Below are 16,937 nucleotides of genomic sequence, written 5' to 3' on the forward strand. Positions count from 1 at the left end.
CTTTGCCCTTATTTAAGTTTTGAGCATTTAAAGAGCCTCTAAAATATTCTAAATAAGGTAATTTGGTGTGAAAAGTTGTCACAATATACAGACTACATGTTATGAATATTTAGTGCTGGTTTCTGTCACTTAAATGTCATATTCTGCTCTGTGCAGTTGAATCAAAGCCCAAGGGCTTCTTTGATTTATACATAAAGTAATAAGTCATGGTAGTGCATGTTAAGTTGTTATGAACCTTCTACGTGTTCCGCTTCCTTCATATGCTCCATGTCCCGCATAAAATATTCACTCACGGTTGCCATTGTCTTATTCAGAAAAGGAGCTGGAAGTGTTGCAGGACATTGCCGATCTGACTGTCAGGGCAACAGACCAGGCTTTATTCAAGTGTGAAGTGTCTGACGACAAGGTCACAGGGAAGTGGTACAAAGATGGAGAGGAGGTCTTGCCAAGTGACCGCATCAAAATGACTCACATTGGAAGGTAAGGATGATATATGCAAGGTAACGACAAAAATCATTGGATTTTTGTTGGAAGTTCATGACAGACACATTTTTGCCTATATATTCGTCAGGCAGATGTTTTCTTTTGATCCTGTTGTCAAACACTATTTACAGGTTTCACCGGCTGATTATTGATGACGTGAAGCCAGAGGATGCCGGCGACTACACATTTGTGCCTGATGGATACGCTCTCTCACTTTCTGCCAAACTGAACTTCTTGGGTAAGGAAGACAGAAATTTTCCATTTTCCATTCATGCTTTAATTCAAACCACGTGAATAATTTTGTCAAATCTTTTTTCTCTCTCAAAACAGAAATTAAGATCGACTATGTGCCCAGACAAGGTAGGTAATCTTAGTTTACATTTGGTCACAAGTAATATAAATCTTTTTGTCCTAAGAGAATCCCGTTCCACTCAATCTCTCTCTTTTTATATTCTGTATTGACCAGATCCTCCAAAGATCCACCTGGACACCACCGGAAACATGGTCTCCCAAAACACTGTCATTGTGGTGGCGGGCAATAAACTTCGCCTGGATGTGGAAATCTCAGGAGAGCCAGCACCCACTGTTGTTTGGTCCAAAGGAGATAAAGTAAGGAACCTATCACAAAGAGCTCAATAAATTAATACTGTGTATATGCATGTTTAAGAAAGCAATGCCAAATTAATCATTTTGATGGATTCATTTGTCATGGTTCTGCACATAACATACCATCAGTCACTGAACAACTCAGTGTAAGCACGGTTTCCTCCTGTTGCTTTGAAAGTGACACGAAAGCAGAGACAGACAAAAAAAGGCTTCAGATAAAAATGATCAAATAAGTCAAAGGATTTTAGATAATTAAAGTCAGGCATTGGCTTTAATATGCTTTTGTCTATCGTGTGGATTTTAATGGTGGAACGTCCCTGAACTTGCCCTTTTAAATAGATCTACAGTTTCATTTACAAGAAACTGAAAGCAAATACTGAAAAATACAAATAGTCTAAAGGAAACAAGTAGGTGAAATTTAAAAAAAACGATATTGTTTCAAAATGGTCTCAAACCCACCACATTCCAAACCTCCTTGTGAGAACTGTGAGTAATTAGGACTCTGTTCATATTTAAAAACTATAAAATAACATTTGAGCATTTTCTTTCAGTATAAATAATTTCTATGCTGCATGAGTCAGGGCACTGATACCAGGGGACGAACAAATAACAGTATTTAACACCCAGGGATGACAACCGTTATCTGTGCCCACTATCTCCTCTGCATCGTTCACCATAAGGTGGTAAGGTTTGAGTCAAAAAAACAATCTCAGATGCCTCAGAAAGTAAAAACACACAATTTGGAAAAGGGTATGTCTGTGTCTCCGGTGGACAGCTCTTTGCCTTACCCAAATGTCGCATCTGCATGGCACTCACTGTGTAGTCATGTCAAGTGGCTCAGTTGTACCCTATTTCCTTCCACCTATGAACACTTTTATTTAATTCCCAAATTATTTTACTTGGACATTTCACGTTCGCTGAATACATTTATGGTACTAATCTTTCTAACTTCCTGTATTTTAGCCAATCACAGACACAGAAGGGCGTGTAAGAGTGGAGTCCAGGAAAGACCTCACCAGCTTTGTCATTGAGGGGGCAGAGAGAGAAGATGAGGGCAACTACTGCATCTGTGTTACCAACCCAGCTGGAGAGGACAAAGCTAAGCTGTTTGTGAAGATTGTTGGTGAGTGATGGTTTTGAAGATTTTTCAGTCCACCTCTGGCGTAGAAAGATGCCATCGCAAAACTTTGCTTGTTCTGTGATACTAAAACTAACAGAAATCTTGATTTAGATGTGCCTGACCCCCCTGAGAATGTCAAATGCACTGCAGTGGGAGAGGACTATGCCACCATTGTTTGGGAACCTCCTAAATTTGATGGTGGTGCACTAGTCAAAGGTAGGCAATAGATTGTATCACCATCATTTTACACTTAGGTCTACACAGTATACTCTAACATATGGAACATGTTATTTCTCCACCCGCCAGAGAAACTTTTCTTTTTCTCAATCAGGTTATCTCATGGAGAGAAAGAAGAAAGGCTCTTCCAGATGGACAAAGCTCAACTTTGATGTATATGAATCAACTACATATGAAGCTAAAAGGATGATTGAGGGAGTTCTCTATGAGATGAGAGTGTTTGCAATTAACAGCATCGGAATGTCTCAGCCAAGTCTGAACTCCAAACCTTTCATGCCGATTGGTGAGTTTCACAGCCATTTTTGCTTAATCTCTCTCAGGCTCTCCTGTCGCTGTCTTTTTGTTTCACCTCTCTTCACTCAAGCAGGCAGGTCAGTTTTTCCCTTAAGTCTCCTTCTGTCTCCTCCAGCACCAACTAGCGAGCCAACACGTCTGACAGTCAATGATGTGACAGACAGCACATGCACCTTGAGGTGGCTCGCTCCAGAGAAGATTGGAGCTGGAGGCCTGGATGGCTACGTTATTGAATACTGCAAGGATGGAGGTAATGAGACTGTATATTGTATTTATATATTTGACTTGAATGGTTAATTGAAAAACAGATGCTTTACTGCCATTTTGATAATCTATAACAAGATAACAAAATAAGACTCAAATGCCACCAACTGCGCTTTACTACATGCGGTTCTCTTTTTTTTGTCAGATACTGAGTGGGTGGTGGCAAACAAGGAGCTTTGTGAGAAGCAGGGATATGTGGTGCGTGGCCTCCCTGTGGGAGAGAAAATGAACTTCAGAGTGGTGGCTGTAAACGTTGCTGGTCGCAGTCCACCTGCTACTCTGGGCCAGCCCGTCACCATTCGCGAGATTGTTGGTGAGTCAGACAGGTTTAGATGTCAAAAGCAAAAAAACTACCAACTCAATATCAAATAAACCATTTCAGAGTTCTGTATTTTGTGCTGTTTTTAAGATCTGTGTGACTTTTGTTGGCTAGAACTAAATGCTTCCATGTTTTGTATTGCGTGGCATCATGAGACACCTACTGTGTTAACATAATGTCTCTGTCTGCTTCAGAATATCCAAAGATCCGCCTTCCCCGTGACCTGAGAACAAAGTACATCAGGAGAGTAGGAGAAAAGATCAACCTGACCATCCCCTTCCAGGTTAGAGCTGCCAGAACAATAACTTGTGCTAAGAATAAATAGAATCATGAAATAAAAGTCACCACTTGACAAGGATGAATCCTCCAACATACTCCCCAGTTACCCTTTCCCTTTGTCCCTGAGACCATAATAGCATGAATGATAATGATCTACGGCTAAAAAACATGTTTTTTCAGTTAGTACGCATCGTAGTACCCTGTTAATGTCACATCTTTAAACAAGGCTTCTTGAGGACTTCTATTTCACTCTAACGTATCATGTAATTGTGTCATAGGGTAAGCCACGCCCTGTTGCAACCTGGTACAAGGACGGTCAACCAATTGATCCCACAATGGTCAGTGTTCGTAGCTCAAACGTAGACAGTATCCTCTTCATTCGCTCAGCAGAGAGAGAGCATTCTGGAACATATGACCTGGTTGTACAGATTGAAAACATGGAAGATAAAGCCACACTTCATATCAGGATTATTGGTAAAGACTCTCGTGATTTATTTCAGTGAAAATATGTAAGAAATGATAATACACAAGAAAAAATACACAAGACAATGTGAAATGAATCGCTGCTAAACAACTGGAATGTGTTACACAATGTTTGATTCAAACAGATAAGCCTGGGCCTCCCCAGAATGTGAAGGTGACAGATGTCTGGGGTTTCAATGCAGCGCTGGAATGGGAACCCCCCAAAGATAACGGCAACATTGATATTACTGGATACACCATCCAGAAAGCAGAAATGAAGACCAAGGTGAGAGAGGCAAAGGGGACAATGTTTTAAGCCCTCATTTATTTTTAAACTACCCATGTTCAAAAATGTAGTTTGGGCCTATGATTTGACCTGTGATACTTGCCTTTTCCAAACACTTAGCTTATTGTCCTTTTATTTACGTTATCACATTTTTTCCTTCTCCAGGACTGGTTCACTGTTTATGAGCATAATAGACGGACAAACTGCACGGTTTCCGATCTGATCATGGGCAATGAATACATGTTCCGCATCTACAGTGAAAACCTTTGCGGCCGGAGCGAGGAGCCGCGCTCCAGCAAGAACACAGCCGTCATTTCTAAGACAGGTGTGGCAGTGTGTGTTTGAGCAGCTCATCAGCCAGCATGTAAAGTGTGTGGCCTGTATGTTTATCTTTGTAGTGTAAATTGAGTTCTTCACTGGCAATGGATCTGTTCTGTGACATGGGAGACTTTTCTACTTTTACATGAGATGATGAAGTTTCTCTGCCACCCATCTTTTTTTGAAGATTTGGAGCGCAAAGAAAACGCCTTCAAGGAGAAGGACATGACCTGTGCACCTAAGTTTACTCAGCCCCTGGTGGACAGATCTGTTATAGCTGGTTACAGCACTGCCATCAGCTGTGCTGTGAAAGGCTACCCCAAGGTAAACATGCACGATAGAATAATCCGAGCAGTGTGTTACTCACAAAAGGAAGATGGCAAGTTACAGTGTAAAGTTTGTTATGAAACGGAATTGTTTGTACATCTGGCAAGGTTAGACTTTTTTTTTTTTTTAATGAAAGGTCATGTTATGTACCAGCCCTTTCATTACAGTTAGGAATTTCAAGGGACCTCACAATTTACCTCGATTAGGACTCAGAGGTGCGATCATAAAACACTTAGCGCGTCTTCATGCATTGAAAAAGAAGCAACAGGAAAAAAAATTTTTAAAAACCTGCCTGTCGCAGCATACCTGTAGTGAATTAGGACGGTCGCCTATAATCTGTAATAAGTGCTTAGTTATGGTGACCTAAGGTTCTGTGGTAATGTGCCAAGCACATCTAAAATATATCCTGCCATCATAAATTGCTGCATCATGATGGTTTTGGTCCCATTGCAGAGAGTGAGGATCGCTCTCTCAAAGTATCTTCGAGATGGACCATGGCTGTCAGAATTAATACGAATGCAAATCCATGTCAATAAGGTTACGGTGGAGGTTGTAATTTGCGTCGCCCTTTCTGAGTTGGGTTAAGGCTGTGGCATTGCTTGCACAGGTCCGCTGGTCAGGAGCAATAACAACCGGATTTTTTAAAGCATTCTGGCTGGAAACATGCAATGTGGTTTCGCATGTTTGTTTCCAAAATATTTTAGTTTAGCTTCATGGATGCCAAAGTGTTCCAATTGTGTTCCTTGTTGAGACATCTTGTGCATGTGCTGTCTGAGCACTTCCACCTAATCAACTTCCTCGAGTAAAATGATCAACTTTTAAAATCAGTTTTGTGCATTTATGAATCAATTTAAGATTTTCCTAATTGATGTAACTTGTCTGCATCTTTAGCCTAAGATTGTATGGATGAAGAACAAAATGATCATTGGTGGGGATCCCAAGTACTTGATGCAGAACAATCAAGGAGTGTTGACTCTCAACATTCGGAAGCCAAGCACCTTTGATGGCGGCAAATACTCTTGCATGGCTGTCAATGACTTGGGCGAGGATGAAGTTGAGTGCAAGCTGGATATCCATGGTGAGATTCCACAACAAGGGTTTCTGGGTGTTGGGTTGTGTTTTACATGTTGAATATTCAAAGCATATAGCTAAATCTGTTTATGACAGCTTAGATTTTATATAGGTGATAGCAACAAGTCCTCCTGAAATAGTCACATAAATCTGTTGTTCATACCCATCTATACGGCTAACGATGACGTCCTGTAAAGTACCACCTCTACAGGTGCCAAAGGGGAAATGCATCATGTGTGTTTTCACATCAGAGCAGACACCATTTTCAATTTCAGTGTTAAAGAGGCCACAAAGCACCAATAAAGAGAAAGGAGGGGGACAGAAGTAAATACAGCAGCTAAGTGGTGCACTCTCAACCTTTGGCCTTTGTGTGGAATGAGATCGAGACCACAATACTTTCCATCAATAACATAACAGCACATTACCAAAACAATTTTGTCCTGGTTAGGGTTACAAAGTCATTGTTATTGTAACGTTACCATACTGTCAGACACTATTTTCACCCATCACATGCAGGTGCTCTCATGACCACTACAAGTTGCCCATCTGCTAGCAGGGGGGGCATGGGGGGAGTCTCAGAGATACTTGTAACCTACAGGTTGGAAATATAAAGCAAATACCAAGGAGCTTTTAACCATGAGTTCATATTATTGTTGCTACCTTTCTCTTTTGTATCCAATCAAAGGGTCCCATCTGCAGATAATTTGTGTTAAAAGTTGAAAACCGTATCATGGCTCTTTTTAATATATATTGCAGTTTTTTTTAATATATATTTCGGCTCATTTCAGCAAGGGCTAACACTGATCACTTCTGTTATTCCACAGTTGCCGCCGACATGGAGAAGAAATGAGGAACCAGACAGCAGAGAATGTGAAATTATTCAAACCAAACAGTGAATGAAGAGTGAATGTCAAAGAATGGTATACATTATCAAGGGTGAATCAAATAAAATTTATTAAGGCCTACTAGATTTTCTGTTTGGAATACATCTCATCTCTCAATATTCAAATGTGTTGTGTTTAGTGAAAAAAAATTCACATAAAATTCTAAAAGAAGAAAATGGGTCCTTTCAGAATTTGATTGATCAAAATGCATAGTAGATGATTAGGAGAGATGTTTCCACTGTCGGGAAGCATCATTTTAGTATTTTTGGCACATGTGGGGCAGTGATCTGCACTACACATCCCTGGAGTAGTGTGTTCTCCGCCGGCTGATCGCCACCCCTATACTAAACAACAGTGCCACTACCAGGAGTCCGACTGCCACTGCAAGTGCTGTTATGATACCTATGGGAGACAACAATTGTGATTTGTTACATGTGATTAAAAAAGTCTTGGTATTTTAAAAATCAGGAAGCCTGTTGTGGAAATTCCTTCGCTTGGTCCCCAAAGTAAGAGTTGTAATAAACATGCTACACAGACTTAATGTGTGATGAAGCAATACTAATTGGTAATGTAGAAGGCACAGATTATAAAATTTAATTTCCTCACCTGTGCTTGACCATTTTGTCATTAACCCACACTCGACCTCCCATTTCTTTGCCGTCACGTCTTGCACCAGCTCGGTGAACGTGGACAAAGGACAAGGGTTCAAACCTCGGCATCCTGGCACAGGGTTGTGGTAGGGGTTGCGCCAGGATTCATTGCGGTAATAAATCTCCAGTGAATAGGATCTGGGTAATCATTAGAATGAATACAATGAGATGACAGAGTTGTGGGAAGTGTTATGTAAATGAGTTTGTATCATGCTCCAATTTGGCCAGAGCAGGGCTGGATAGATGCCCAATTTCAATTGGACTGAAAGGGAAAGAAATGTTGAATGGTTTGTGCAACTAAATGTGGAATTCAATGACTCAAAATGGGTGTGCGTGTCTGCATCTGACCTAGATAATGTACTTGAATATGCAAAGAGAAAAGCGCATGAAGTAAAAACTAGAAGAAAGTCATTACCCATCATACTCCTGGTAGAACTCAAAGAGTTGACAGGCGGCATAGGGAGGAAGAAGCCCGTTGTAGACGTCCAGAGCTGCCTGGAGGGTGATGAGTGTAGAGTCATGCTGGAAGAAGGAAGGCGCATTGCCGCAGTAAGGAGGTGAGGAGATGTGAACCAGTAGCTAGTGAGGTAAGACTATAAATGTATGTACACAAAAAAAAAATGTTTTTAAAATAAACTTACAGCTGAGTACATGATGAATTTGAGAGCACTCCCTTGCTCCACAGCGTCAGAAAAATTCCTCAGGATGGCGTTTAGCAGGATCCCTGTTAAATTAACAGTGTCAGTGAAAATGAATTTTCCACAGACAAACACAAACATTTTGACCTTATTGAGCATCTTCTCTTGGTGTGGTAATCATTTCCATCCCATTAGCTCACATGTGCGAATGTTCCTTTGGGGAAACCCAACCCTGCACTTTACACTGTCTGAGGCATAAACAAAGCTTTGGCCAACAGTCACATTAGATACACACATCTTTTTTTTTTTTTTATAAAAATTTTCTCCTAACTGTGCTGTAAACGAAATGCCTCTAATGTGAATTCTCACCTCCTGAGAGCCTGGCCTTTTCTTTCCGCTTGTGACCGAGGATGCTGTACTTGACCTCAAAGGATGCTATTCTCTTCAGGGTGTCCAGGACATCTTGGCTGGCCCAGCGTGGGAGAGTTAAGTTATGGATCCTCTGCACAAGAATAAAGCGATCATTACCCCACTAATAATCCCATTACACAACACATGAACAGAAACAAATATGGTTTAAATAGCTGTAAGACATCGTTTCTATTATTGGGTCTATTTTTAGAGCCAGTGAGAAGATAACAGATGCTCATTTTGCAAGTGTGAATGAGCACATTCAACCTGGCCCAGAATCCCCACGTCATAATGCTTTAATCATCATTTCCATATGTTGTCCTATTCATGTCTGATTGTAAGAATGAAAATGATTTCCCCGCGTTTCCGCCCCCTATTCCAATTATCTTCAGATGTGTTGAGGAAGGCAAATTATTTATTTTTCCTCTCTGTTCTCTCTGTGTTTAACTCTTGTTATCTGTACAATACAGGTAGTGGTGCTTGCTTGTGAGACATACCTGACAGGTAAGGGTGTCATACACGCTCCATATTTTTTTACTAACCAATTTGGATACAGGGTAGCCAGTGTGGTTGGAGAGTCCTTTAACAAAGTGCTGCAAGATAAGGAAAAAAGTATGACCATCAATTTAAACACTTGATGATAACGCTCCACGGAATACAACACATTAATTAGCATTTATATGAGTATTATTAAACCTTTATGTGGTTGCAGTTTTTTTCGAGTACACCGATTAGATATCCATTTGTAGGTGTTTTAGACCACATAAGTTGCTCAATTCAAAGGATTAAAATGGTTCAGATGCAGCGGTTGTTGCTCATCAGACAGCACTGTGACAAATGGTTACACTTGGTTCTTGCATGCACCTTACAGGTACTCTGCCTCCAGCAGAGGGTGTTAAAATTCAACACAGGAGGCCCTGGCCCAATCTCAAATCACCACCTTAACAGGCAGCACATGGGACTCGGTTTAATTAAAACCGTTTTATTGTAATTCTTTATCTAATTCAATCCAACCGTTAATTAGTGTGTCTGGGAATGTGAGAGAAATTGCACTGTGCCGCTTTTTGTAGGCACTGGAGTCACCGTGCCTGAGAAAAATCAGTGAGAGGACATGATGTCTACTGCATAACTAACACATCCACTGGAGGTGCTGATTACGTTGGCCACAACAACTGTGAAGGATGCATTTCAGTGAAATGTGCACTTCAGTGTGTTAGCCAATTAAAAAAAAATCTAGGCATAGGTAAGTAGAACAGAAACAGCTGAGGTGAGGAAATTAATTGTTTGCGACGGTTTTGATATAAATCATGAAAACTTGAGTTCCAGACAGGTTTTCGCTCGTTAACAGGTACATCACTCAAAAAACTCAAGCAATTTGAACATAAACTGTGCTAAGTAGAACATGACATCTGCTGAGGATGAACTACACCACTCTTTCTGTGGCACGTCTTACCTGGTGAGCCCTGAGGAACCTCTGGTAAGGAGCACTCTCAAAGGTCTCTGTCATTAGTGCTCTCAACCTTGGACATTCTTTGCCTGGAGACCTCAACAGCTTTGGAAATAGAAAATAGCAACAAAACATCAGTGGAAATGATGCACATTTACCATGGGGGCTGCAAGTCTTCTGGGCACAATTATAATTTCATTTCACTCCTTAGAACTGTAGGAATTTTAGCACGCCAGGTTCACAGCCGAGGTGAACACTGACTGCAGAGCAGAGCTAGAAACTCAATTGATTTTAAACAGGTTCGAATTCAGCGGTGTATGGCTGCTGGGTGAAAAAAGGAAATATTTATGTGGCTCAGCAGCCCACCTTGTCTTGGGCTCTGGGGATGGTGTGCACTGGAATTGGCCGCCACAGTAACTGGGGCATGATGGGAGGCTGGCGTCTGGCTGGGGGAAACATCCCAGCGAGGCAGGCCTGGGCGCTCATCAGAGTGCGGTCGTAGTCAGTGCTCCGGACATATAACTGTTGTAAACATAGAGGGAACATGGCAGTAGAAAGTTTGCATATGCAGGTACAAGACTTGCCGCTGACAATGAGTTGCTCAAACTGGGTGAATGAGGCTTAGTTTGCTTTTTATAGAAAAGAGTTCCTGTTGGGAATTTAAAATGATTACATCTGCAACTGAAAAGAGGAAATCTACATCATTGAGTTTCTATTATTATCCCATTAAAAAGATAAGTAAATTCAAACTATTTATACCCATTTATGTGAGTCAGCGGTGGCATTCCCTTAACAAAAAGAGTAGGGAAGTTAGAGAGTATGTGTATGAGAGATATTTGGGGGGGGAAATCTGTCTTGCTGTGATCTCGTCTGACATCAGTCTTCGCTCCTGTATATCACTCTGTCACTGTCAGTTTTTCTGCACACAGTAAATCCCACTGATAAGGTTTGATGTTCCTGTGATACCCAGACACCCCCCCCCTCCCCTCCCCCTCCCCCACAGAGACTTTGTCGACAAATTACCAACAACAGATAATGGGAGTAGTTGTTATTTTTTGGCAACTGCATAATTATTATTATTATTATCATCTAAAATGATTAATATTCAAAAGGGGAAGATATGAACTGATCCCTTCAGATCAGGGATTTGAAGAGGGAGGAGTAACAGACACTAAGAGGAAAAAAAATTAAGAGTGGCGAAGAAGTAGAAATAATGTCCTCATAATGACAGTGTGCTGAGCCTTAAGCCAGAGGGCACGCTGCACCTACATGCTACCATCTGTACATGCTATAGTGCCCAAGGGCTGCTTTACTCCACACATTTCAGCATATTACCAGGCCATGGCAGTGATATCACCATAATGTGTCACGCTCATTAACTTCTTGTATGTACTAACAGCATGTAGGAGCAAGGGCATACATGACAACAGGATTAGGTGAAAATCACAAGAGAGGAAGAAATAAGTCATGCAGACAACGTACTCATACTACGCAGACCCAAATTTACCCACCTCTTTGTTGTTGTAGTCTTCACTGAGAAAGTTTCCATAACGCCTCCGCAGAAATCTTCCAAGCTCAAACTGCTGTTTCATACCCAGCTGAAATAAATAAACGTGTACATTAATAAATACTCATTGAAATGTTGCAGTTATGCTGTTTTGGTACTTGGCTCTAAAATGCATAGATGAATTTGTTTGAGATTTTACATACAATGGATTAAATGTATTTAACATTTTAGTCCAAACTAGTAACTGGTTCATCATGTTGAGATTTACAACATTTCACAAAAGTAAATACACTGTAAATGGCTTACAAGGCACATGATCGCAATCTTGTGTTTTTCATCATTCTAATTGAAAGGTATTACTCATCTGTCTGTTTGTGAGCGACACAAGAACTGAACAGCTGAATTTAACTGTGATTGATGAAACATAAGCCCTCCAACTGATACAACCATATGGGTAATTTGTTCATACCCTAAAATACAACCCGTAAAGGCGTCTGCTTCGACAACGGGCGGGACAGATGTACGACAATTATGACTCACGGGAGCATTTTTCCATCAAATCAGACGTCATTCTCAAGTTATTTGTTTGAGAAGCTATAAAGTGCTCATAAGGAGGGATGCGACTACGCTTAGAACTTTCAACCATATGCCTTTGACTAAACCAAGATCATGACAACTGTTTTCTCACTTCTGAGTTGCATTCCAGGGGTAACATAATACTTTACTAAAACACCTTTATCACCTCCTGCTTGGGTTTACGCAATAAGATTACTTGGTTAAGGTTAGACAAGGATCCGGGTTAAAAACTATTTTGGAGGGTTAAAAAATTATCACGGTTAGGGTTAAAAAACATATATATATTCTTCTTGGAACACACCATTTTTACACCCTACGCATGCAATTGCTCTTATGATCACTAGATATCACATCTAGAGTGCCATGTTTATGCAACTGCATAAACATGGCACTCATGGGCTTGCTTTGGGTAGGAGGCCAGTCTGAACAGAGAGATGAAGCTTTGCTAAAGGAGGAACCCATAAAGTTTTAGTGTTGGTCTGGAATATTTGTTAAATTTGCAAAATGCAACATGAGATTTAGCAAATCATCTGCTATAAATGTAGCCGTGCTTACTTTTTAGGTTCTGTGCTTTTCTTTAACATTAGTAATGTCGTTGTGTTTTGCAAATATCTGCGATCCATTTTGTCAGTCGGTTTGGTTCTTCAGTTTGGTCTTATGTTTTACCGACGTTACCCTACGCAGGAAAATTAGATGGATTTATACAATTTGTAATATACATTTTTGGCTTGAGATCCTGCTCGACAGAATAATAACAAACTCAGAGTAACACCATGTACCTCAGTGAGCTGTCCGAAGCCCTGTGCCCACACTCCCTCACCATGTGGATCCCTGGGGTACGACTCAATAGGCGATCGATCACCATGTCGGAACACCTTAAAAGTCAGAACAGATAATATCACATGAATTCAGATACCGTGCTGCTGCTTCTCTGCCTACTATGGCAGTGTGTACTTAGGGGAGAAATTCACCCTGACACCAAAGTCATAAATAGAAACCCGAGATTGTCAACAGATCTGTCTGGATTTGAGCCATTTTGATGACACAAAAGCTGGAGGTGTTCCAATAGCATTACTAGCCTGAGGACTCAATGTCTGAGCAGAGACAGAAACCCAAGGTTGATTTAACTGAATTGTGGACACATGATTCACTCCTGTTAACTGCAGAGTCATCTGAACTTATCGTACAAAGAATCTTAGTGTAAAACCTCAACAGCCACTTAGTCAAGTCAACAAACATTTTAGAAGTAATTGTTAGTTTGCACTACTCTTTCCACTATAGAGGTTGGGCTATATAAAACTAATAGTTGTAAATAATGAGTGAATTGTAACCGTCAGGCTATAGATAAAGAGGTAAAAGTAGACCTCTCATGTATTCTGAGGCCAGTACCAGATGTATATACAAGTACTGTCATATACAATGTTAAAGTTAAAGATACTGTGTTAGAAAGTGTCACATCATAAAAGGAAGGTGTGATTCTCCATGTACAGTAGAAATCTCAACTCATAAATTAAACTACCCCACTCAAATGTTTTTAGTTTTTAAGTGCTGTCTGATGTCACCTGTCGTCATCTTGCCACAGCCAGTTTCCCCTCATGTAACCGTTTGCATGTCTTACAAGGGTTTGCTTTTACTGTGAAAGAAGGATGTCTGCATTTCTGTGTGCTCCGCGAGCTCTTTATGTCTGTGATTGTTCAATTTTTTATGGTGACTTTGTGACACCTGTCCAGAAAACAGGTGAAAATCAATGTTCATTAATGTGCACTGACCCTGTTAAACAAAGACATTAAATAAAATAAGTTAAATGAATAACTTAGATCATAAGTGTTTTGACATTGTATGTTGGATATTCTATACATGCACCAACTTGATTTTTTTTTCCATGAGAAACCTAAGCATTGTTATGCCAACATGTTTCACATGTCAGAGATTAGATTTGATATAAAGAAGAAGTCATGTTGCATGTTGGTACTCCACAAATGTGTTTTTTTTTATTCGGTTTTTTTTTTTCATACCTTGTAGTGTTGAAGGATAACAAATGAACTTTTCATTCTTTCAAGCTTTAAATGTAGAAATTACATGCAAAATGTTTTTTGGCAGGTATGCTGTTTCAATGTGTTCATGTAGAGAAAAAGATATGTCAAATTTGACCAGTGTTTGGAAAAAAAGTTAAAATGTTTTGTCTGTAGTTAAATAATTCAACTGCGTTGTGTAGAGAGGTTTATGAACAAGGCTGCAGTCTGGAAGAGATATGCTTGACGCTGTTGGAGTTTAGGCTCAGAGTAACCCTTTGCGATAAAAGTGTAAATATATTAATTCTCACTGGACAGAAAAATATAGTGTAATCCTCAACAATAAAATTCAAAAGGAGCCGACAGATTATATTAAAATCTTGTTGTATAACAAATAAATGCTGTCAGTAACACAATACAAATATATTCTATGTAGTGCTTTACCATTACAACTCAGCTGAATATAAACCTCCAATAATACAAATACCATGACTTTGAATTAACTAAAAACGAGAGGAAGGATGGATACACTTACCGCAACGACAAACTTTAGCTGTCGTGACTCAGTCAAGTAGATACAGCACAGAAGAAATAAACAGGCGAAACTAATCTTCAATGTCTGCATTTTCTTGACTTGTTGATTTCTCCCTCTTTTTTCCCCTCAAAGTTCTGCTGCTGACATGAGGAAAAATAAATAAATCCCAAGAATGTTCAATTATAAAAAGGTAATTATGCCAAATGAAAATAAAGACTTATGCAGATATGGTCAAGCTAAGGTTGAGCAAGATGCGTCTTTGTCAGGTAAAATACTCTACAATGATAATTCAATGATTATTGTTCCGTTTGTCTTGAATAAATTATTGATTTTTTTTTTTATTCAAAGCAATATTGATTCAAACATTTGTTAAAAATGCCATGCAAAAGCACAGTATCATAAAGTATGTATGCCCAACAACATCACAATATCAAACTCTACAAGTGCAGACGTGCTTACCTCAGCAAACTTGTACACGTTTTTGCTGTTTTAGTCAAATCATTCACTGACAGACTGCTGTGCATTCAAATCCAAATCTTTTGACCATCATTAAAATCTTGTTTCCGCAAAATAATGCAGTGCTTTTATAGTCCCCCTACCTGACCTTGATGTTCTCTCACTCTCGTCTCAGGAGTTTCTGCTCCCACTGTACTTCATCATCAACTGCAGATCAAATCACCGTGTCTGCCGATTCCCTGCTGTATTCGTCACCTGACAGACAACTAGACAGAATCAGCTTTTGATCTTAAGGACGCTTGTTAGTCCCCTCAAAATATGGATAGCTTCACTCTAAAGACAGTCTCAAGTTCTTAAGGATACTTTGGGTTTATAACACCATGACAAAGATATGTTAAGAGTGTTGATGCACCCACCTGGCTTCACAAATTATACTCTCTCGTGCATAAACACACATGTGCACAAATAAGCAGTGACCCAAAGCCACAAACACGCATTATAACTTGCTTCGTCATCTACTGTGGGTTTAGACCCACAATTAAAGAGCCTGGAGTGTTTTCCCTTACTTGGCACACATGTAAGTGTGTATTAGTATCAAAGCAGCTTCATGAGATAATGGGATTACCGAGTGTGAAGATTTAAAACCATACAGCGTTGACATCATATTTGATAAGTGTCCGATAGGATCTATTATATCAAGTAATTTACAGAATTCACAGGTGGCTTATCAGAGATGCAGTAGGCTATGAAGATGTATTAAATATATAATTAAGCTTTCTTAACTGTCAGCTTATATGTTGAACCAGAACCATTTATTTGAATTTAAAACGCAATTTTAAAAAGATATGGGCACTGTAAAAATCAGTATTTTTTACTGCATCCTCCTGTTCAGGGTACTGGAGGCTAGAGCCTATCCCAGCTGTCATCGGTCACAGTACAGCCTGGACAGGTCGCCAATCCGTCGCAAGTGTGGCAATGCTACAAGGTTAATTCGTTTTACTTTACTACTAAAGACCAACACCACCTAGGGAAATTTCAACCCCAGGAATGATTAAAGGGGACCACCAGTCTATGGTCAACCACAGGATGCAGGTTCGAACAACACTGGCATTGGACGTGATTCCACAAAGTACAAAGTTTATTATTAACACATTGTTTTGCTAAACACGATCACACAAATGTTCAATAAAAATCTGCAGTCAGTTGATGCAATATTGCACCATCTAAAAAGAAAGGCCCCTGTTAAGCGTTAATCAGGTTGCTCTAAAATGCAATGTACAGGGGAACTGAGGGCTCACCGGCAGAGATGACTTGCTGGGGTGGTCGGTGGCGTAGTGGGTTAAGCAGCTGGCCCCGGTTCGACTCCCGCACCGAGCGGCCCTTTGCTGCATGTCTTTCCCCTCTCTCTGCCCCCTGCTTCCTGTCTCTCTCACACTGTCCTAACATTAAAAGGCATAAAAAGCCCCCCCCCCCCAAAAAAAAAGAGATGACTTGCTGCGGGGGAAGGGTCCTTATGATACACCACATGTGAAAAACAACACTGATTATTGACACCCAAGTGCACTACTGTACAGGAAAGTGAAGGGAACCACCACCACCGGGATCAGCCAGTCACTCATACCAGTGGCACCAACAGCTCCTGTTCATCAAAAGAAAAAAAAAGCAGCAACCATTAGTAACACAATATCTCCCAGGAGGCCCACACACACACAAAAACAAAAGGGGAAAAAAAATTATTAAATCACAACAAAAAGC

General features: G+C 40.2%; 2 protein-coding genes across 15 annotated transcripts in view; one reads left to right on the forward strand and one right to left on the reverse strand.

Moving 5' to 3' along the window:
• The window catches only part of mybpc2b (myosin binding protein Cb), a 24,390-nt gene extending 16,973 nt beyond the window's left edge, over positions 1-7,417 (forward strand). For all 14 annotated transcript variants that reach the window (XM_075458180.1, XM_075458182.1, XM_075458181.1 and 11 more), the window contains 16 exons: positions 315-480; positions 615-721; positions 814-843; positions 950-1,092; positions 2,053-2,212; positions 2,321-2,425; positions 2,541-2,729; positions 2,856-2,990; positions 3,150-3,317; positions 3,518-3,606; positions 3,881-4,076; positions 4,211-4,350; positions 4,516-4,675; positions 4,856-4,992; positions 5,887-6,073; positions 6,891-7,417. In XM_075458180.1, the coding sequence (XP_075314295.1) occupies positions 315-480; positions 615-721; positions 814-843; positions 950-1,092; positions 2,053-2,212; positions 2,321-2,425; positions 2,541-2,729; positions 2,856-2,990; positions 3,150-3,317; positions 3,518-3,606; positions 3,881-4,076; positions 4,211-4,350; positions 4,516-4,675; positions 4,856-4,992; positions 5,887-6,073; positions 6,891-6,916 (2,138 nt within the window). In that variant the 3' untranslated portion in view covers positions 6,917-7,417. The remainder of the gene's footprint in view (positions 1-314; positions 481-614; positions 722-813; positions 844-949; positions 1,093-2,052; positions 2,213-2,320; positions 2,426-2,540; positions 2,730-2,855; positions 2,991-3,149; positions 3,318-3,517; positions 3,607-3,880; positions 4,077-4,210; positions 4,351-4,515; positions 4,676-4,855; positions 4,993-5,886; positions 6,074-6,890) is intronic.
• On the reverse strand, positions 7,344-15,586 carry LOC142374530 (testicular acid phosphatase homolog). Its single transcript, XM_075458248.1, has 12 exons — positions 15,331-15,586; positions 14,727-14,863; positions 12,959-13,054; positions 11,608-11,694; positions 10,463-10,618; positions 10,103-10,201; positions 9,147-9,242; positions 8,608-8,740; positions 8,242-8,324; positions 8,016-8,122; positions 7,510-7,738; positions 7,344-7,352 (listed from the first exon to the last, which is right to left on the reverse strand). Exons 2-12 carry the CDS (start codon positions 14,814-14,816, stop codon positions 7,344-7,346), a joined length of 1,185 nt encoding a protein of 394 aa, XP_075314363.1. The 5' UTR covers positions 14,817-14,863; positions 15,331-15,586.
• Positions 15,587-16,937: the final 1,351 nt, after the last annotated feature.

The sequence above is a fragment of the Odontesthes bonariensis genome, chromosome 23 (genome assembly GCF_027942865.1).
Source record: "Odontesthes bonariensis isolate fOdoBon6 chromosome 23, fOdoBon6.hap1, whole genome shotgun sequence".
Taxonomy (NCBI): domain Eukaryota; kingdom Metazoa; phylum Chordata; class Actinopteri; order Atheriniformes; family Atherinopsidae; genus Odontesthes; species Odontesthes bonariensis.